The following is a 20,685-nucleotide window of genomic DNA, read 5'->3' on the forward strand; positions in this document are numbered from 1 at the left end:
CGGTCGGGGCGCCCCCCGCCCGCCGGGGCCCCTCCCGGGCCGGCCGGGCGCGGCGACCCTTCGGGCCCGCGGGTCTGGAGCCGGGGCGCCCGCCCGGGGCTCGGCTGCGCGCCCGGGGGGGAGAACGCCCCGCCGCCCGGGCCCCGGGCGCCCCCCGACCCCGCCGCCCCCGGGCGCCCCCCGACCCCGCCGGCCCCCGCCGCCCCCCGGCCGCGCCGCCCCCGCCCCCGGCCCGGCCCGGCCCGCCCGGCCCGCCCGGCCCGCACTCACCGCCCCCAGGCTGAGGTCCTCGGCGCGCGGCGCGGGAGCCGGAGCGGGCGCGGGCGCGGCGCAGCCCCCGCGGGCCGCCAGCGCGAGCAGCAGCAGCGGCAGCCGCGGCGGCGGGGCCCGGGGGCGCGGCGGGCCGGGCGCCGGGGCGGCGCGGGGGGCCGGGGCGCCGGGGCCGGGGCCGGCGCGGGGCCCCATGGCGCGGGCGGTGCGCGCCCAGCAGCTCCGCGCCCGCGCCCTGCGCTCGCCGCCGCGCCGCGCCGCCGGGGGCGGGGCATGCAGATCTATGCTGATGAGCGCGCGGGCCCCGCCCCGCCTTAAAGGGCCCGCCGCGCCCCGCGGACTCCGGGTGGGTGCCCGGGGCGAGGCGCCCGCAGCCCGCCCCGCCGCCCTCCCGGGCTTTGCTCCCCGTTTCGGGGCCCGCGCCCGGGACAGCGCGCCCCGAGTTGGCCCAGGCGTGGGGCGACGGGCGCGTGTGGGGCGCGCACCGGCCGGGCGGGCCGCGGGCCTCGACGGCGCCCCCGCCCCCCCGCCCCCGCCGTCCCGGGCGCCCCGCGAACGCCCCACGGCCTCGGGCTCGGCGGCCGCGGGGCCGGGGAGGGGCGCCCGTGAGGAATCAGGGGCGCGGCGGCCAGGGCCGGGCCGGGCCGGGCCGGGGGCCCTCGGAGGCGCTGACCGCGCGCGCCCCGGGGCCTTGGGAGGCGCCCTGGAGGCTCCGCGGCGAGCCCGCCCTCGGGAGCCGCTGCGCAGGTGGCGGGGTGCGGGGAGCGGGGCGCCCCAGAGCCGGGGGGCGCAGGCGCCGCGGCCGCGCCTCCCCACGCCGCCCCTGAACTCCGCGCGCGGGCCTGGGCGGGCTCCCCTCGGCGGCGGCCGGGCTCCGCGGTGGGCGCCCGCCCGACAACCACCGCCCGGCTTCGCGCGAGCGGGTTGACGCAGGGACGGGGGAAAACGTCCAGAAACGGCCTTCGGGTCTGTGCGCCCGCGTCCCCCCCCCCCCCCCCCCGCCGAGCCGTCCCGGGGCGGGCAGGCTCCGGCGGGGTGAGCCAGCCTCAGGCGCCTCGGCCCCGCGCCCCCTCCGGTGCTCCCCTCCCCCCCGCGCCCCCTCCGGAGCTCCCCTCCCCCCCGCGCCCCCTCCGGAGCTCCCCTCCCCCCCGCGCCCCCTCCGGAGCTCCCCTCCCCCCGCGCCCCCTCTGGAGCGCCCCTCCCTCCCGCCCCCTCTGGAGCTCCCCTCCCCTGCGCCCTCTGGAGCTCCCCTCCCCCCGCGCCCCCTCTGGAGCTCCCCTCCCCCGCGCCCCCTCCGGAGCTCCCCTCCCCTCCGCCCCCTCTGGAGCTCCCCTCCCCCCCGCGCCCTCTGGAGCTCCCCTCCCCCGCGCCCCCTCTGGAGCTCCCCTCCCCCCGCGCCCCCTCCGGAGCTCCCCTCCCCCCCGCCCCCTCTGGAGCTCCCCTCCCCCCCGCGCCCTCTGGAGCTCCCCTCCCCCCGCGCCCCCTCCCCCCGCCCCCTCCGGAGCTCCCCTCCCCTCCGCCCCCTCTGGAGCTCCCCTCCCCCCCCGCGCCCTCTGGAGCTCCCCTCCCCCCGCGCCCCCTCCGGAGCTCCCCTCCCCCCGCGCCCTCTGGAGCTCCCCTCCCCCCGCCCCCTCCGGAGCTCCCCTCCCCTCCGCCCCCTCTGGAGCTCCCCTCCCCCCGCGCCCCCTCCGGAGCTCCCCTCCCCCCCGCCCCCTCTGGAGCTCCCCTCCCCCCGCCCCCTCCGGAGCTCCCCTCCCGATGCCGAGCTCCGCGCGCTGATGCGGGGAGTCGGCGGAGGCCGGGCCCACCCAGCCCCGGCCTGGGAGTGTCCCTCGCAGCTGCCCGGCAGAAGCCCCCCGGAGGTGCGCGGGGCAGCGGGGTGGCGCTGCCCCGAAGCAGGGGGTCCTCCGGGAAGCAGGGACCCAGGCCGCTGGCGCGTGCAGACACGGGGGTGCAAGAACTGGTGTTGCCAGCGGCTGGGGACGGGCTGGCGGTGTCGGTGGCTGACTTGGGAGTGAGGGAATGTTCTGGAACAGCAGGTACACCCTCTACCCCACATAAAGCCCAACGAACCACAGACTTTTTCAAAGGGCGAATTGTAGGGCGTGTTAATGGCCGCTCAAAACGAGCGAAGTGGGGGCTGGGTGTAGGCCTGAGCCCCATGGGGCGCAGCTGGAAGAGCCTCAGCCTCTACCATGTGCCCCGCCTCACGGCAGCGCGCCCAGGCCTGGGAGGCATCTTTGTCACTAGATGCGTGGCCGAGGGGCTCAGTGCGGAGGCACATGGATGGGGTGTCGGTAGGGTCACCCCAAGAAGGGTGCAGATCTGGCACCCTTCCTTGGGGCTTGGTGGGGGAGCCTAGCTGGCCAGAGCCCCCCCAGCTGTGCCCCCGGCTCCCACGATGCCCACGTGGCAGCTGCCGACCCACCAGGAAAGACTCACCAGCCAGACCAGGACGAAGGCGCCGGAGCCCTGGCTAGAAAATATTTTTTCCCCATTTTATTTGTTAATACATTTTCACAGAAACATGATATTATTTACAAATATACAGGTAAGAGACTGCTGGTCAAAAATCTTAAACTGAAAATGTCATCAAAAGTTAATTTACAAAACAGCGGCGGCCCAGGGAGCCGGGCAGGCGGCCCGGGCCGGGGCGCCCTCAGGAGGCGCTGGTCTGCATGTTTTTGGAAGCCGCGAGCATCGCTCTGACTTTGGCCATGAGGTCCTGTCGGGAGAGACGGAGCTGCGTGAGCTGCAGAGGCCTTGGGGCACTCGCAGGCTGCTCCCAGGGCCCTGTGGGGTGTGGCTGGGAACCCCCAAAGGGCGGGGCTGGCTCCAAACTGCGCGCTGCTGAGGGGTTTGGGAACTTGGGAAGGGGGGGTGCCAGGGCAGAGCCACCCCGGGGCCGCCTGCGAGCAGGCGGGTGAGAGGAGCAGGGAGAGGCAGCGCCCGTCATGGGCATGGGGAGGGAGTGGCCCTTTCACCTGAGTGATTTTGCTCTGCACGGAAGAGACAATCGCTGAAGAGATCTGACCGTCTTTTTCCTGAGAAACCCCCCTGTGGCGGGGAGAGAGCGAGAGCGAGAGCGCGGTCAGAGGCTGAAGCCGAGCCAGCCCTGACCAGCTGGGAGCCGGTGCTGGCAGGACCGGGGTGCCGACAGCGGCGGCATCTCTTTACAGGGAGTCGACGCCCCAACACCTACTTCCCGCCTGCGGTTTTCTGCGCGTCCGAGCCGCTCTCTAAACGCCGCCAGACTCAAGCACGTCCATGAACGCCAGGCGGAAGCCTACTGCAGCCCCCCGTGCCGGGCTTGGCCCCTACACACTGGGCAGGCTTCTGGACGCGGCCCCCTGCCCCCACCCCATCTGTGGGGGCATCTGCTTCCCGAGGGGTGCGCAGGGATGCCTACGAGGTGGGGGAGTGCCGGCTGGGCCCTGCCGTTTGCACGGGAGGTGGGGTGCCGGGCCCCTCAGGGCCTGCAGAGCAGGGCGAACCTGGGGAGGGGCGTGGGCGCAGGCTGGGCTTACCTGGAGCGCTCCTGGCTGGAGCCCCGGCTCTCCGCGGGAGAGACGCTGGCCGAGTGGGCCGAGTGCCGGCGTGCCGCCTGCCTGCTCGGGGACCCCGACCGGGACCTGGCCTTGGACTTGGTCCTGGACCGCGAGCGCCTCTTCTTCTTCTTCTCGTGGGGGCTTCTGGGAGGAGAGCAGGGTCAGGACGGGCCCCGGCTGGCTGTGCGGGAGGCTCCGGGGATTTTGAGGGGCGGCTGGATGACGTCACCTCTGCAGGGAGGACGCCACACGCCACGGCCCAGCGCAGGGTGTCGGGAGCCGGAGGCGGGCAGGGACACGCACGGCCCTCCTGGAGGCCCCTCTGCCCCCCACAGCCTCTGGGACACTGGTCTTGACCAGCACTTTGCACCTGAAACGCCGAGGTGCTTGTTGGCTCAGGCCGACTCAGCGAGGGTTTCCAGGCAGAGACGGAAAATCAGAAACGCAAGCCCCCACGAGCTCGGCAGTTCGCTGCCTGGCGGGGTTTTGGGGGCTGCATGGCAGCCCCACCCGCCCACAGCACCAGACCCCACAGACCTACCCACACCAGGCCTGAGGCCCCTCCCCTGCAGAGGACACCCCGTGTGGAGACAGGCCGCGCCCACCCGCCAGGCCCCCGGCCCTGCTCTCGGAGGATCCTGGGCGGACTCCACGGGTCCCCCACTGGGCTCCACTGTGATCTTTGCGCCCGCCCCCCAGGGCTCGCCCTCAGGGGTGCCGGGAGCTGCTGGGACCCTTGGACACAAACGGCCCTCGGGCAGCGCGTCTCTGAGCAGACACTGTCAAAACAGCAGCGCCGGACCTGGGAGGGGCTCTGCGGCGCCACCCTCCAGGCCGGCACCCACCCGCCCATCTGCCCGGGCCCCCGGCCCCCGCACACCGCTGCCCCGCCTGCCCACGTGCACTCTGCGTTCCTGACACCGCCCTGCCCCATCCCCAGCTGTTGGCGGGACACCCGGGAACCCATGCTCTGCCCCTCCTGAGAAGGCCGTGTCCCCCTCCAGTGTGGCGGCCCCTGCCCCGCCAGGGACTGGCCAGCACACCACGGGGTGCCGTTGCCGGTGGGTTCCCGGAGCTGCCCGGACGCCCTGCCCGCCTTCCAAGATGAAAGCTTTTCTTAGGGAGACACGTCCTGGGCCCTGGCGCATGTCGCTGCGTCGGTCAAGATGTTCCTGCTTTGCTCTGAAGCCCAGCAGCCGGCTCTGGGGTTGCTGCCCTCCCGAGACAGGCGCCACCACCAAGCTGTCACCCTCGAATGCCCTCCTGGGCCGTGAGGACTCTCACACCGGTCCTGAGAGTTCTCCCGAGCACGCCCAAGCACGCCCGCTCCTGCCCCCGCTCTGGCGGCCCAGTGCCTGCGAGGCAGGCCAGGCCAGGCCAGGCCTCAGACCATCAGTTCAGTTTCCGCAGCGGACGTGACATCACGGAGACTTCCTGTGCCGTCAGCTCGGCTGGCATTTTGCCCCTCTCAGGGCATCTGTCCGGCTCACCGAGTCGCCAAGTTAACCGGAGCGAGACTCCTGCGTGCAGCGCCCCGGGAGCGGCCGCAGGCCTTTCCTTCCTGGCGGGTCAACACAGATTTCTCGACTTCTTTGTTTCCAAAGAACCACCCTTCGCGGTTTCCCGCTGTCTGTTTCCTGTGCTGTCCACTCCGAGGTCGCCTGCTCTGCTCCTGGCTTTTACTGACTTTGGGTTTAACTTGTTCTTCACGTTCCAGTTTCTTTGACTTTCGGCCTGACCCCTTCACAAGCCCCTAACGCTGTCCCGCAGCCTGGACGCCGCGCTGCCATCATTTCCAGATATTTCCTACTTTCTCTTGTGATTTTTCCTGAGCTGGAGGTAGTTCATGTGTTACCCGGGGAGCACGCGGGTGCTTCTGTGTGCCTTATACGGTGTCTCACCACCGGGCACGGTTCAGGCAGCCCTGGTCCTCCAGTCCACGAGCTCCGGCTCCAGGGACACAGAACTCGGGCCGCAGCACCCCCCCCATGCCCACCGGGCCTCATCCCCCGCCCTCTGCAGTTCCCCCCTCGCTGGGCCGTGCCCCCGCCCAGCCTCCGGGCTGAGGCTCTGCCTTCTGGCGCTGGAGTGGACCCGCCGTCCGGGCTTCCAGCCGCCCACCGCCCTGCCCTCCCTGCTGCTCTGCCTTCCCTGGTGTGGAAACACTACTGAGGCTCTAGCTTATATCTGCCATTTTGCCCCTGGCGCCGCGGGGCAGAAGCAGTCTGCGGGGCCAGTGCGGTGCGGGCACCAGGCTCCAGGTCACTCCAGGCACTGAGCCCCGGACAGGGCCGAACATCCAGTGTCTGTGCCCAAGACGCCCTGTGCTGTCTGTGCTGCCCTCACACCGAGCCAGGCTTTACTCTTACATACAAATCTTAACACGCACCACTTGATTGACAGTCACTGCTGCGAAGAGCTGAGGTTCCCTAGAGAAATGGGGGGTGGGGGAGGAACCAGCCAAGCCTGGGGTGGCCCCTCGCAGCAAAAAGCAGCCAAGGTCCAGAACCAGAGACGCGCCGGCCTCAACAGGCCCGAGATGTGTCCCTGGAGGAGAGGAAGAACCGCCGGCACCTCCCATGCCAGGCCCAGGGCCCGCGCCAGCAGGGCCCCCTGGAGGGGGCAGAGGCGGAAGCCACACCTGCAGGCCTCACAGACGTCAAGACACCCAAGGGTGACGGGACAGGAGAGGTGGCTGCTGGGAACAGGCTGGGGTCTCAGCACCACCCCGAAACCTGGTGACCATGTGCTGGCGCAACCTCGTGTCAGTGGGCACACTCAGCGCCCCAGTGATGGGGCCACGGCAGGTGTCCACAGGGACAGCAGCAACCCCCTGCCCCCTCGGCCTTCGCCGTGGGCGGGGGAGCGCAAGCATCAGCACGGCACACGGGGTGCCCGCAGGCCTCGTCCGAGCGGAGTGGCACGCTGCGAAGTCAGTGAGGGCGGCGCAGAAGCCGTTCGGACCCAGTAGCGCCTCCTGGAGTGGCCAGACAGTCAGGGTGGTGGCCGGGTAGGGGGAGGCCAGAGGCTGCAGCAGAGGCCCACAGCCGCCTGAGGGAAGGGTGGGGCAGAGCGCCAGGTGGACGTGGCTCCTACAGAGGGTGTCCTGGACAGATGACCGAGACACGATCCAGGCACCAGCTGGGCCACCCTCGCCTGAGCCCCAGAGCCAGTGCAGCCGCAGGGCCCTAGGGACGGAGCTGGCCACTCCACTGAGTCTTCGCCCGGGTGGCTGTCGGGTCCGGGAGACGGTCCCAACAGTCGCCACCGCTCCTGGGTCTGTAGTGCCGGGGCTGACCGCAGGAGGGCAGAGCCCTGCGCTCGAAGGTCTCTGCATGGAGCTGCGCCTGGCGCCCTGGCACTGTGCAGGTGAGGGTGAATCTGAGTCTGTGGCGCCGAGGACACTGGCTGCAGGACCAGTGCGCAGAGCAGACATTGGCCGGTGCCGGGACTGGGGACAAAGCCCCACTGCCGAGACTGCACGGAGCCCTCAGCGGACACCCCTAGCTCTGCAGGCCTCTGCTGGGTTTCTGTCCCAAGTAGGGGCCACACCTGCCACACCTGCCCAGTGAGCTCGGCAAGGGCGTGCAGGCGGCGGCTTGTCTGTGCAGGAGCAAGGCTTCACACTCGGCCTTCCTCCAGGGGCTCTAACCCAAGCCCTGATGCCCGCAGTGGGCACAGGGCCTCCGTGCACCCATGGTTTGAGGAGCTGTGTGCACAGGCCCAGGGCATGGGGCGCTGCAGTTGGGGTCAGAGCCTGCAGAACCCCCACCCCGGGAACCCCTGGGCGCTGTGCCTACCTGGACCGGGTGCGCTTGCGGCTGACGCCGGGGCTGTTGCTCATCCGGTAGGCGGTGGGGACGCTCCTGTCTTCCCGCCGCCGCTCTGGAGAGTGAGGCCTCCTCCGAGGGGACCGGGAGCGGGACCTGGGCAGAGAAGACCAGGCCTTTCACAGGCTGGCAGGCAGGGGCCTCCACTAGCGGGGGCAGCGCTGGTCTGAGCCTGTAGCCAGGATGGCGCTGTCCCTCCGGGCCATTCCGCCCACGCCCTGCTCCCAGCCAGGGCCCAGGGCACGGGAGGCCAGAGCGTGTGGCCAGTAAGTGGCCGGCAGCCGCCTCCCGCAGTCGGGTCTGAGCGCCCGGCATCCAGCAGACCCAGGCTGCGGCTTCTCCTCCCTCCTGCTTTTGCCCACTTTCTTGTCCTAATAAAACCCCAGCTTATCGGGACGTCTTTCCAAGCGAGGCAAGGAGAGGCGTAGAGCCCTGTGGGAGGCGTCCCTGAGGCTCTGAGTGCTGGCCGCGGGGACGCAGAGCCGCCCGGAGTGTTTCGGCCTTCCCTCTCGACCCCGCAGGGTCCCCAAACGGGTCCAGCGCAGGCGGGCTGACCGGGGTCCAGGCCCTCAAGCAGGTCCCTGCACCGCGGGAAAGGACTCTGCTCCGGGCTTGTCCTGCGGTGAAAGGGCTGTTGTGGGAAGACGCCACAAGCAGAAATTGGGGGAAAAACAACAATTTCTTCTTCTTCTGTTTCTATAACAACCCACTCCAAAAACAGGAACGGGAAGAGCAGTTTGATTTTGCCATTAAAAATTACATATTGCGTAATTTTCATTGTGAAAACACCACACACGCTGCGGTCCCCCAGGCCACTCCCCCCACTCTGCCCCAGACCTGCGCTGGCCCCGCACAGAGGGTCTCCCCAGGGCACTGCTGCCGACTGAGATCTGCAGAACAGGGACACGGTGAGGCCAACAGACGCCTGCACGTCTCACCCCCCGCGCCCTGGCCTGGGCCCAAGTTCTCGTACACAGATAAGTAAATTTTTTTTTTTTAATGGTTTATTTATTTATACAAGAACCGGGGTACGGGCCAGATGCGCAGGAGGGTGAGAGGATTCACCAGAGACAGAGCGGGGAGCAGAACAGGCAGATGGACCGAAAGCACTGCTGAGGGGAGCAGCAGGTGAGACAGGAGAGGTCTGCCCCACCATGTGGGACCCTCGCCGGCCGGCCAGGATCAAACCCACACTGCAGAGGCTGCAGACGGCTCCACAGTGCAACGCTCAACCCACTGCGCCCCGGGGAGGCCCAGATGAACAAATCTTTTGAAAAAGAAAACTGTCAAGAAAGGTCTGGCGGGGCCTCCCCGGGGGCGCAGCGGTTGAGCGCTGGGTTGCGAAGCTGCCTGCGGCCTCTGCGGCGCCGGTTCGATCCCCGGCTGCTCCCCGGCCACCGGAGGAGGGTCCCGCATGGCGCGCAGACCTCTCCTGCCGCCCGCTGCTCCCCTCAGCAGTGTCCTTCGGTCCTTCTGCCTGCTCTGCTCCCCGCTCTGGCTCTGGTGAATTCTCTCACCCTCCCGCGCTTCTGACTGTACCCAGTGCATGTACAAACAAACAAACAAACAAATAAATAAATATACATGCCTCTTTAAAAAAAAAAAAAAAAAAGAAAGGTCTGGCGAACACCCCGCCACCCCTCGGAGCGCACGTCGCAAAGCGACGTACACGTCGATGAAGACACCAGGCCGGACGCTGGACACAAGGCCACGGCCTGTGAGGACCCCATACCTGCCAGGCCCACACCAGGGCCGCGGGCCAGCGGCACGGAAACTGAGCTTGCAGCTTTACCCTCACATGTCCAGTCCAAAAACACCTGACCACTGAGCCACATTCGCAGCTCAGCCAGCTGAAAGGACCCCCTTGGGGTGCAGGAAGCACATCGCCCTCCCCCTGCGCCCCACCCCAGTCCTGCTGCGGGGCCGGGTGCCTGCCGGCCCACCCACCTGGAGCGCCGGGCTGTGCGGTAGGCGCTGGGCAGGCAGTGCTTGGCCTTGGAGCGGGACCGGCAGCGGGGCCGGGAGGACGCGTGGCACCTGGGGGAGCGCGACCGCGTCCGTGAGCGCTTCTTGTGCTTCTTCTTCTTCCTCTCACGCTCCTCCTCCCTGGGGGCGTCTCTGCTCCTGCTGGACGGCCCTTCCGGGGGCTTCATGTCAGCAGCCGGCATAGGCCGGCCTCCACTCAGCACAGGGCCGGGCATGGCACTGGACTCCTGTAGACAGAGCAACATCGGGGGTCACGGTTTCCGGAAAGTGAGGTGCCCGGATGCTGCTGTGGACTGCAGCTGGGGGGCACACCCCAGCCTCCTGCCTGGACCTCACTTCGTGAAGGTCTGCCCAGCACCCTGGGGGGACTGTCCTCCCAGATGTCGCGGGGCAGGGAGCCCGTCACGAGCCCCAGGGGAGTGTCGCTCTGGGAACATTTTAGGCGGAAGCCAGAGGCGGCTCCTCTCTGATGCAAGGGCCGTTTGTCCAGGTGAGGCAGATGCCCCGAAGGGGGTCCACACCAGGAAGCAGTCCCCAGGTGGGCAGCCCGGGGCCCCCGACAGAGGGAAGCCTTCCCACTGTGGAAACCAGGCGGTGCTCTCGAGCAAGGGAAAGATGAAGTTGAGCCCCGAGCCCTGCCGTGTCGTCTGCCTTCAGCCGCCTGCCCGCCCGCTGCCCTCCCTGCCCCTGCAAGTCCAGGGCCCGTGCGCTGCCGCCACACTCAGGGACGAGGGCCCGTGCCCGCCCCTCCCCACCAGCCGAGCTGACAGGGACGTGTGCTTTACACACCAGCTCTGCTCACGCCTCAAAAACTGCTGGCGGCAACTCCTAGCCGGGAACGCAAGTCCCACAAAGCGAGGTGGGGCTGGGATGAGGCCACAGCCGCCGCTCCCCAGCTCCGCGCCCGGGAGCCCTGCAGACACCAGGCTGGGGTATCCAGGCAAGGTGCCCTGCAGGGGGGACGGATACCCTGGGCCCCGCGGGCAGCTGTGAAAGGCCGGCCAGACCGCTGCAGCCAACGCGGGGTACTGCGCTTGGGGGTGACGGGATCGACCTTCAACACACAACTCGTGACCAGTCGTGAGTGCTGCTTGGAGAAGACGCCCCCTCCCGCGGGGCGAGGACCGGCTTGGCGCGGCCTCTGCGGCTGCGCTGAGGTACTTCCTGCGTGGACTCTTTTGGCCGTAAAAGCGTTGAAGGGACATTAGAACACCCACAACTAGACCCGAGAGCACCAAGGAGGGCACGTCTGGAAAGCAGTGACGTCTGTGTGCGGGCCACGCATTTTCTGGCCGAGCCAGGGAGGCTCCCCCCTACCCCCGGCCCTGCTCGCCGGGGCTGTCGCTTTTCTGGCAAAAATGCTCAAAACGTGACCCATGGGAGGGGCAGGCCCGGGCTGGCGTTAGCAATGTTGGGGAACAGAGAAAGAGCCACAAGTTTCTAGAAACCGCTGCCTGCCACGTTGCCAGCGCTGGGACGGCCAACTGGCCCCGGTCCTGCAGCGCTTGCCAACAGATGAGCCCATGGACGGTGCTTTCCTGTCGAGTTCGTCCCCTCGGGCTGGCCCGCGGGCACGGGGCCCCCTCCCGCCCCTGCAGTGCCCCCTGGTGCTGGCGGCCAGGGGTAGCTCACCTCCACGCTGCAGGGACTCTCCTCCACCTTCCCGGCTTCCGCCTCCGGCAGCGGGCTCCTCAGGGCCTGAAGGAACAGGGCCGCCTTCCGCTTGCGCTCAGCCTGCAGCTGCTTCTCCTTGGACTCCTTGGACGCCTGGGCTAGCTTCTCCCTGGCAGCGGCGGCGAGCCGATCCTCCAGCTTTTGCTTGGCTTCAGGAATAAGCGCAGACAAGCATGAGCTCGCAGCAAGCAATGCTCTTCCTTGTCGCCGTCACGTGCAGGCAAAGAGCACCCAGATGCAGGGCGGGGCCGCTGCGCAGGTGCACAGGAGCCGTCTCAGGGCAGGCGGACACACAGGCAGCCCGGGGCGAGGCCCCTGTATAGCGCTCATGTCTCCGCCTCCCTCTCAGAGCTGGTCAGGTCGGGGACCCCACCCGGAGGAAGCGGGGACAGGGCCTCTCACATGCAGGCCTACATGTCAGACCACGCAGGGAAGCGCCAGAAGGGCCTCGTCCCACGCACCGGCAGCTGTCACCTCCCTGCAGGCGGACAGCACAGAGCTGCTCACTCAGCGCGTTGGCCGGGAGGGCCTACAAGGGACGAGCAGGCCAGAAGGGCCAATGCGCAGAGCAACCGCCGGGCAAGACATGCCAGGGCAGCAAGGCCACGCGGCTCTGCTGGGAGTGGCTCCCCAAGGCCTTTTCGGGGTGCCTGACCCCAGGTTGCCCCACAGCCCCCCCAGAGAGCAGGACTGGCGTCTGGCAGGGCACCACAGACCTTGCTTGGCCTCCAGCTCCTCCTGGGTGAGCTGCGGCCGCTTCTCCTCGGCGGTGGCGCAGGGCGGGGTGACAGGGCTGGGGTTGGGGGCGCTGCTGGCTCCCTCATGGCCCTCTCTGCTCTCCTCGTCCTCGTCACTGTCATCGTCCAGCCGCACGCGGTTCTTCTCCAGGGGCAGCAGGTCGTTCTCTTTAGCCTTGATGGCAAAGCTGATCGGGGCAAACGAGGCTGTGGGAGGCAAGAAGAGCAACCCGGGTCAGGCCCCGCCCCACGCCGCCCGCACAGCGCCGCAGGGCCCTGGCCGCCATGAGCCGCGTTGCGTGGTGCCGGCCCCGAGTTCTCACAATGCCAATTATTTTCTTTTTTCCTTCTTTCTCTGGGCTCAGCAAGTAACACAAGCACAGTGCGTTGAGACGGCGGCTCCACTGGGACCACCAGCCTCAACCGCCCCCCGAAAAGAGAGCCTGGAAGGGGTCACTTCACCAAAAGAGAACCCGCCCTTGCCCAGGGGGATTTGGGGAACGGCAGCCCAGCACAACACAACCCCCAGGGAGCAGTCGGGCCCAGCCCTCCCCGCCCCCCGCGATTCGGGACAGCAGGGGTGCAGTGGGCTGCAGTGTCCAGCACCGCAAATGCCGCCTGCTGCCCAGGCGCCTTCAGACACCGCAGCTGCTGTCATGCCACGTGCACCCAGCTCCCAGGCCCCCGCCCTCAGGCCTTGCCTGGCCGCCAGGCACAGCCCCAGAGCAGACACTCCCAGGGCCCCACCACGGACACGGACACCTGGGCTGGGAGGGGCGAGGCTCCCCACGGTGGGGCGACAGGATCTGGGTCAGGGTTGGCTCCACCCGGACCGCACCTCCGCTCCCAGGCCCGGCCACCCTGGCTCAGCGACGGACCCGCCACACTCCCGTAGACGGCAACGTCCCTCCGTGGCAAGACGGGCGTCCCCATCGGGAGGAGCTTGGACCAGAGCGGCCACAGCAGCCTCGGGGTTGGCGTGCCGACCCATCTCCCGCAGCTGCTTCCCGGGTCCTAAAGGCTGGTGGGCGCTGCGCAGATGCCGGGGGCGACCCCAAGACCCTCCCAAAGACCCGCCGGGCCCTGCAGCTGCGCTGCCCCGGCCCGACGTGTGGCCTCCTGGCGAGCACGCCGTGGCTGAGGACGTGCTCTGCAGGCTCACGCGACGCCTGTCCTCTTCGCAAGCGCTTCCCACGTCCCAGGTCTCGGCTGCAGCAGCCCTCTCTGCAGGGGGACAGCGGCGCTGGCCTCGGCCAGGTCAGCAGTCGCCTCCACGCTGACCCTGGTCTTTCAGCTTCATGTCGGGCCTGCCCGAGCCCGGCCAGCCTTCCCGCCAACGGCGAGACCGTAACCCTTACCCCACTGCCTTCTGTCATGCTTTAATTTTTCAAGCATTGCCGCCAGGGTGACGTACGAGTCACTTCTTTTCAAGCAGAGCTTTTTCTCCAAAGTCAGCTCCTGCCGTGCTGAGCAGGGTTTATCATGAAATCCTCGGGCGATGGCGCTGCTGCTCCGGCGTCCGCTGACGGAGCACAGAGGGTCTCTGGGCAGCTCTCACGTGGCTGCTGCCTGGGCTCCGTCAGAGGTGAGGGCCACGCCTGGGGCTGGTCTCAGGACGGCCGGGCCGCAGGGGCCGTCCCAGCGAGGTGGCTGGCCTCGCAGCCTCGCAGCCTGACCCAGGCCCGCAGATACACGTCTCAGCACCTCTCCTGTGTATCTTCTTAAGAATTTTTGATTATTTTCCAGTTCATTCCAAAGCAGAGTCACACGCGTCCCCTCGTGCTCTAGAGAACGCTGGGCTTGGGCTGCTGCTCGCCGGCCCCCACGACTGCCCCGTCACGGCCCCTGTGCCTCCCTAGACCCGCTACCGTCTCTCCCTCAGTTCTCGTGCTGGACGCGTTTTCTTCCTCCTACAGACGTGAGCGCGCACGCCGCGGGCGCCCCGAGCGGTGTTCTCGCCACGGCCGCAAGCCTCCCGCCGCCCCCCAGACCGCTGGGAGGGCCGCCAGTCCACGTGCCCCCAGTCGACGTGACCTGGGCCTGGCCGCCCGCTCCTCCCCCGGCGTGTCCTCATCCACCTCGAGCCGCCTCCGGGGCCTGAGAGGAATTCTGAATCGTGTTCTTCTGCAGACTGACCTTCAGGCCTTCGCTGCTTCTCAGAGATGCGACCTATTTCAAAGCGACCTTTCCCAGAGGCCGACGGTCAGTGACACTGTAACTGAGCTTTAAACACCCGCCGGCCTCCGTGACTCAGCCACTGTTCCAGAGGTGACCCCCAACTCCGAGGCTGCAGGGGGTGCCCTTCTGGCCTCCTGAACCTGCAGGGGCGTCTGTTCCTCCTCCTGACAGGTGCAGGCCACGTGGCCCTGATGAGAAGGTGGACGGGGGGTGCTGTGCAGCCCGTCCACACTCTGGGGTCACTGCCAACACCCAAGGTGCGTTCTGGGACACAGGAGCACCCCTGTTCTGCAGCAACACCGTTCTAATTCAGAAACTCGGTGATGTCAGTGAGAGGTGGAAGCAGCTGGGAAGCGGACAAGGCTGAGGCGGTCTGGTGAATGTCCCTAAGATCCCTTGTTCTGCTCAGTTGTTCCTCTGGGGCCTGGTCCTCCTTATCGCCTGCCGTCAACATGGCATCCAGTGCAGAGAAGAGGTGCCTCGCCACCCCAGCCCCCATGCTGGTCTGCTCCGTCCTTCCTGGGACTCACAGCCCCCAGCCCGGGTCCCGCCCAAACCACCACCTCAGTCTCTCCACAGGGCCACTCAACTGGCCTGCGGGAGGCCGGGCCTGTGCCAGGCGGTCGTGGTCCCAGCACCGAGCAGCCTCCACTGGCCCTGCAGCTCAGCCCAAGCCCGTGGACAGAGCCCCCGGGAGCTGTCAGCAGGGGCTGCCCCTGCTCTGGCCTGGCCACAGAGCCTTTCCTTGTCCTGCTCGCCGCCTCTCCTCTGTCTGTGCTCCTGGGGAATGAGCAGCGCCTGGCTAGGCATGAGCGGCGATGAGACGGAGCGAGCAGCACAGCTGCCAGGGTGCCTCGGGCTCGCCTGAACAGGGAAAGCCACCCTCCAGGCAGAAATAGTGTTACAAGCACGGGGGTGTGCAAGATCACTGAGAGTATTGCAAACATTTCTGGAAGATGCTAGGACGGGCTGTTACGCAAACAGACCTAAAAGCAGGCTGCGGGCTCCAGCGCTGGCAGGGCATGGAGGAGGCGGCCCTCTTACGTCTGGGGGCATGGCGGGCTGGTCCCCAGAAAACAGCACAGCAGCTCCTCCAAGCACTAAGCACACATCGTCCCCGGCACCCAGCAACCCCGTGGCTGCATCTACTGGGAGGCGCAGGTGCACCCGCCCCAGGGCTGCCGCATGGTTCCCACCACGCCAGCCACGGCAGCCACATGCCCAGGGCGTGGGTTCAGGGCCAGCTGCACATACGGGAACCTGCCCCGGCTGCTAACAGGGGAAACACTGCTGCCTGTTGCAAGGTGGCTGGAACTGGAGGGGAGAATGCCCAGCGAGACGGACCAGGGGGGCCAGCGGGGCTGTGACAGTGGAAGGTGGAAAAACAGACCCGTGACCAGGGAGGCCTGGCTCAAACCCCAGAGGCCCGTCTGGGGAACTGAGGCCACCGGAGGGGAGGGGCCCGCGGGGAGGGGCCCAGAGGAGCAACGGGCCCCTGCAGGTGCCAGAGGCGGGGGAGGGAGGCCCCATCTGAGCAGGAGAGACGCCAGGCCTCTAAGCCACACAGGCGCTGAAAGACTGAAAGACTGACGTGGGAAAAGGAAATAAATTAAAAATTTGTCCTTAAGAAACAACTAGAGATAGAAAAATCTAAGCGTCTGATGTCAAGTATTTTTAGTTGTGAAAATGAAGTGATTATGTCAAAAGCAAACCTCCCCTCAGCAGCCAAGGGCACCCATGAAGTTAGGACGGGGTGCTGGGCCCTTCCTACGAGCTGGGGTGAGGCCCGAGGGAACACGTGGCACAGCTGGCCGTCACTAAGGACACGGGGTGGCAGACAGATTACTCTGCCTGATTTGGCAAATGTTTGAAAATTTCTATAATAAAAACTTAAAATTGGGCCTCCCTGGTGGCACAGGGGTGAAATCTTAGCACTATGAAGCTGTTCGTGGACTCTGCTGCCAGGGAGCTACCCACAGGGCGCGGCAGACTCTCCTGTCTCCCCGCTGCTCCCCTCAGCAGTGTGTCTCTGTGGCTCTGCCTATTCTGCTCCCCTCTGTGTCTCTGGGGAGTCCTCTCACCTCCTTCCCCCCACTGCACTTCGGGCCTGCGCCCCAGTTCTTGCATGCATAAACAAATAAGTCTTTAAAAAATTAAATAAATAAAAACTTAAAATTGAAAGACAACCAGGGGCAGGTGCTACCGAATGACCCGGTGCCCGGACGCAGGCACCAGGGCCAGGCCGGCAGCCCCTACCTTTCACCAGCTTCCCGTCCGCCAGGCTTTTGGCAGAAGACGCCTCCTTCTTTCCACCAGTGCCGCCTCTCCCACTCCCGTCGGCCGGGTCCTCGGGGGCACCTTCCTCCCCGGCCTCGCCCAGCTGCTCGGGGGCCGCCTCCGCGGGGGTCTCCTCGGGGGCTGGAGCAGCCTGCAGAGGGGAGCGAGCTGTGAGCGCCCCAGGAGCAGTCCCCGCCCTGCGAGGCCCAAAGGGAGACGTGACCGGCAGGGGCTCTCGGGCTGTGGCACCTCCGCCCAAACGTAGACCGGCTCCACCCACTCCCCTGGCTGGAGGGGGCCCTTCTAGAGCAGCAGACTGCGGCTCAGGCCCTCCCCTGGAGACTGAGACCCGACGTCCTCAGAGAACCTGGTCCTCCCGTTGCCAGCGGAGGAACCGTTTCCTTCAGGCTGAGCCCCCAGAGACAGAGGCCTGAAGACCCCACAGGCGCAGCGGGCGTGGGGGGCACCTCCACACCCTGTGCAGCAGCCTCCGGGTGCCGCACATGCAGAGACGCCTGCCCCCCACACAGGCGCACCCCCGGGTCTCAGTCCAGCTCCGGTTCCCACCCCAAGTGCACAGCCTGGTGCGGACCCCGCCTGCCCCTGCAGCGCACACCCCGGGGACTCTTCACCAGCGCCCGGGACGGAGGGGTCTGAAGGAAATGGCGCTTTCTGGCAGCAGCACCTGTGGAGAGGCCCCCGCGGGGCGGGTTGCGTCCTCAGGATGGCCTGAGCCGCCCCAGGCCGGAAGGGCGGCCGTGCGCCTCTCGCCCACTGGGAGACCTCAGGACTGAGGTGACACCAACCTGCAGAGGGACGCCTCTCCACACCCGGGCCCCAGTCCCCACAGGGGAGAACAACACGTGAGAGCTGCGGGGCCAGCTCCGGGGTGATGGGCAATGTGGTGGAGGCCGCCCCGTTGCAGAGCGCCAGCCTCATGCCAGTCTGGCTCTCTGGGGCTGAGAAGCCGAGCTCAGGGCTGGGTGGCACACACAGGGAGACCAGGGCCCACCCCACTCCCAGGCTGGGGTGAAGGACGAGCTCTGGTGCCCCTTGGGGACCTGCGCCCCGCACGCTGCTGTGCCACGGCCCCCACGTGGCTCACGGACACTGCCAGGAAGTTGTTTCCTATTTTTGCTACGTCACAACAGAACCAGGTGATTTACTGTTTGTAAGTTTAGGCTCATTTTGCATTAAAAAATTTGACAACAGGGCCTCCCCTGGTGGCACAGCGGTTGAGCGCTGGGCCGCGAAGCTGCCCGTAGCCTCTGCAGCGCCGGTTCGATCGCCGGGCCACCGGCGAGGGTCCCACATGGTGCGCAGACCTCTCCTGCCGCCCGCTGCTCCCCTCAGCAGTGTCCTTCGGTCCTTCTGCCTGCTCTGCTCCCCGCTCTGGCTCTGGTGAATCCTCTCACCCTTCCGCGCTTCTGACTGTACCCAGTGCTTGTATAAATAAATAAATCTTAAAAAATAAAAAAAATTGACAACAGAGTCTCCCCGGAGGTGCAGCGTGTTGAGCACAGCGCTGTGAAGCTGTCTGCAGCCTCTGCAATGCAGGTTCGATCCCCGGCCAGGGAGATTCCCACATGGCGTGGCAGACCTCTCCTGTCTCCCCGCTGTTCCCCTCGGCAGTGTGTTTCAGTCTGCCTGTTCTGCTCCCCACTCTGCCTCTGGTGAGTCCTTTCACACCCCCACACCTCTGGCCTGTACCCCAATTCTTGCATAAATAAATCTTTAAAAAAAAATAGAAAAATGAAAAATTTGACAGCCTCCCTGGTGGTGCAGGGTTAGTCTCAGCACTGTGAAGCTGTCCGCGGCCTCTGCAGCATGAGTTTGGTCCCCGGCCAGGGAGCTACCCAAAGGGCGCAGCAGACCCCTCCTGTCTCCCCGCTGCTCCCCTCAGCAGTGGATTTCAGTGGACCCGCCTGCTCTGCTTCCCACTCTGTCTCTGGTGAATCCTCTCAACCCCCCACCTCTGGTCTGGACCCCAGCTCTTGTATGCACAAATAAATACATCTTTAGATAAAAAAAAAAAATTGATAGACAAAACATCCAATATATGAAAACACAGGATTTTGGGAGAGAACATGGTGGTAACTGGTCATTAACGATCGAGGAGGGAGGGAATTTTCCGGGAGGGAATTTTCCACATATTTGAACAAGCCTCAACTCTGAAGGTGGACAAAGAGCCGAGCCCAGACACACCCCACACTCGAACCAGTGTGAGGCCACAGCCCAGCCCCAGGCGTGTACCTGTGCACTCTCGCCCCCTTCTTTCTGGAGGAAGAACTGCTTCTTGAACGCGTAGTAGGCGTTGTACTGGTGCCAGGGCTGCAGGAACTCGAACCTGTGATGAGGGAGCGGAGGCGTGAGCCGCCCTCCGGACACCTGCGGCCCACCGAGGGCCACCCCCAGGCCCCGTCCTACCAGTGAGGGAGACCCAGGCGGGCCCCACTGTGGGACACCCCACTTAAAACCACCTTCAGGACCTGCAGGGCCAGCTGCAGGACAGGGCCCCGCGCTCGTCCTGCAAGACCCAACCAAACACCCAGACGGCCACAAAACGCTGCTAGCTCTGAGCAACCGAACAAGACGATTACCCTGAACCCGAAGATGCAGGAAAGGGAAGAAAAGCACCAGACGCGGGAACCAGGGAGCCCGCTCGGATGCTCCACTCACCTCCGGTCGTCCTTGGCGCGGACACTGGCCTCGAACTTGAGGCCGTTGCGAGCCACGTACTGGGCCAGCTTGTCAATGACCGGCTGGATGTCGGGCGGCGGGGGGATGATGGCTGCCACGGGAGCAAGGGCACTGCGGGGAGAGGGGCACCAGGGTCTGTCTCAGCCCCCGCATGGCGCCACATGCAGGCCCTTACCATGCGGGCCAAGGGCAGCACCCGCTGAGCAGGGCCCAGAGGCTGCCAGGGGGAAGGGGAGCTTCGCGGAGACGAGACTCGAGGTTACGGGGACGGGCCTGCTCTCCTCCCGACATGCCCTTCGACCGCGAGCTCTCAGCCTGCTCAGCGAGCCGAGCGCTGGCTGGGTGTGTTTAGGGTAAGAGAAGGTGCCTGATGGGAGGTGCCTCCTATCAGCTCGGTGCCTGTCTTTTGGGGATCGGAGCGTGCTTGGGTCAGCAGGGACACCGGGGGCTCCCACATGCTTCCCCAGAGCCTCTGTGCGGCCAGTCAGGGAGCGGGGGTGTGGGCTGGGATCCCCTCCCAGCGATCCCCTGCCCAGGACTCATGGGTTGGACACGGGCGCTGTTTACGGAGAGCCATGGCCAGGCCCCGGACACCCCACGGCTCCTCTGCCGCCGGCCCTGCCTGACCGAGACGGCAGGGGCGGATGGGCCTTGTGAGTGCTCCGGCCTCTGCTAACGGCCTCGCCCTGACCACTCCCGCGGCCCTGCCAGCTGGGACAGTAGAGACCCTCCGGCGGCTGGGACAGCACCCACCTTGTGGTGATGGTGGTGGGGGTCCCTGCGCCACTGCCGCCGCTAGTGCTGGTCTCCGCAGTGGTGGGGGGTGGCGGCGGTGTGGTCCCGGGAGGGGGCGGGGCGGCGGCCGTCACCCCGGCCGAGCCGGACACGGCCACCCCGGCAGGCAGGGCGCTGTAGTACGTGGTGACGTCGGCCCCGGGCGGGGGGGGAGCCAGGCAGCAGGTGCCGTCCGGCAGCATGTAGTAGCTGTAGTACATGGCGGCCACCGTCGCTGTGGAGAAAGGGGGCTGGAGCAGCGAGGCCGGGCAGGGTCTCTGCCGCAGTTGGCCAGCGCGGAGGCGTCTGTGGGGCCTCGCGGCTCTGCGTTTTCCTGGCCCGAGAGACGAAGGCAGGCACCGCCCGGTGGGGCCACGCCGCCCCAGGGCCCCGGCAATGCCCAGGGTCCCCACACGTGTGGGCCACCCACGCCAGCCCGCGGGCCACAGCCGCTCTCCCCACAGCCACAGGCCTCAGGTCTACTCATGTTTTCTGGGACAGAGATATTTAACAGAGATATTTAAAAGCAAAGAAGTCACACAAAATTCAGTGCTCCGGTTGAGACCTTTTCCTTTTAAGTTCTCATGAACTGGCTCTGACTAGAAGTTTCATTTCCTCGCCAGCGGAGAAACCGAAATGATTTTCTAATTAAAATCCTTACTCTGGTTTTCAGTTAATTCACTTGGAACAGACCCGCCCACGCTCAGCGGG

At 66.9% G+C, this 20,685-nt stretch overlaps 1 protein-coding gene across 2 annotated transcripts in view; it reads right to left on the reverse strand.

Annotated features, from left to right (window-relative positions):
- Positions 1-2,929: 2,929 nt before the first annotated feature.
- Positions 2,930-20,685, reverse strand: part of SFSWAP (splicing factor SWAP) — a gene marked incomplete at both ends in the record, with an annotated part of 29,657 nt that continues 11,901 nt past the window's right edge. The window contains 11 exons of one of the 2 annotated variants that reach the window (XM_084253446.1): positions 2,930-2,995; positions 3,255-3,327; positions 3,798-3,962; positions 7,619-7,744; positions 9,596-9,861; positions 11,267-11,457; positions 12,025-12,252; positions 16,480-16,668; positions 18,762-18,847; positions 19,180-19,311; positions 19,954-20,209. In XM_084253446.1, coding sequence (XP_084109572.1) covers positions 2,930-2,995; positions 3,255-3,327; positions 3,798-3,962; positions 7,619-7,744; positions 9,596-9,861; positions 11,267-11,457; positions 12,025-12,252; positions 16,480-16,668; positions 18,762-18,847; positions 19,180-19,311; positions 19,954-20,209 — 1,778 coding nt within the window. Of the gene's footprint in view, positions 2,996-3,254; positions 3,328-3,797; positions 3,963-7,618; positions 7,745-9,595; positions 9,862-11,266; positions 11,458-12,024; positions 12,253-16,479; positions 16,669-18,753; positions 18,848-19,179; positions 19,312-19,953; positions 20,210-20,685 lie in introns of both variants that reach the window. The other variant, XM_084253447.1, reaches the window with a different exon arrangement.

Source organism: Talpa europaea, assembly GCF_964194135.1.
Source record: "Talpa europaea genome assembly, chromosome: 14".
Classification (NCBI taxonomy): Eukaryota; Metazoa; Chordata; class Mammalia; order Eulipotyphla; family Talpidae; genus Talpa; species Talpa europaea.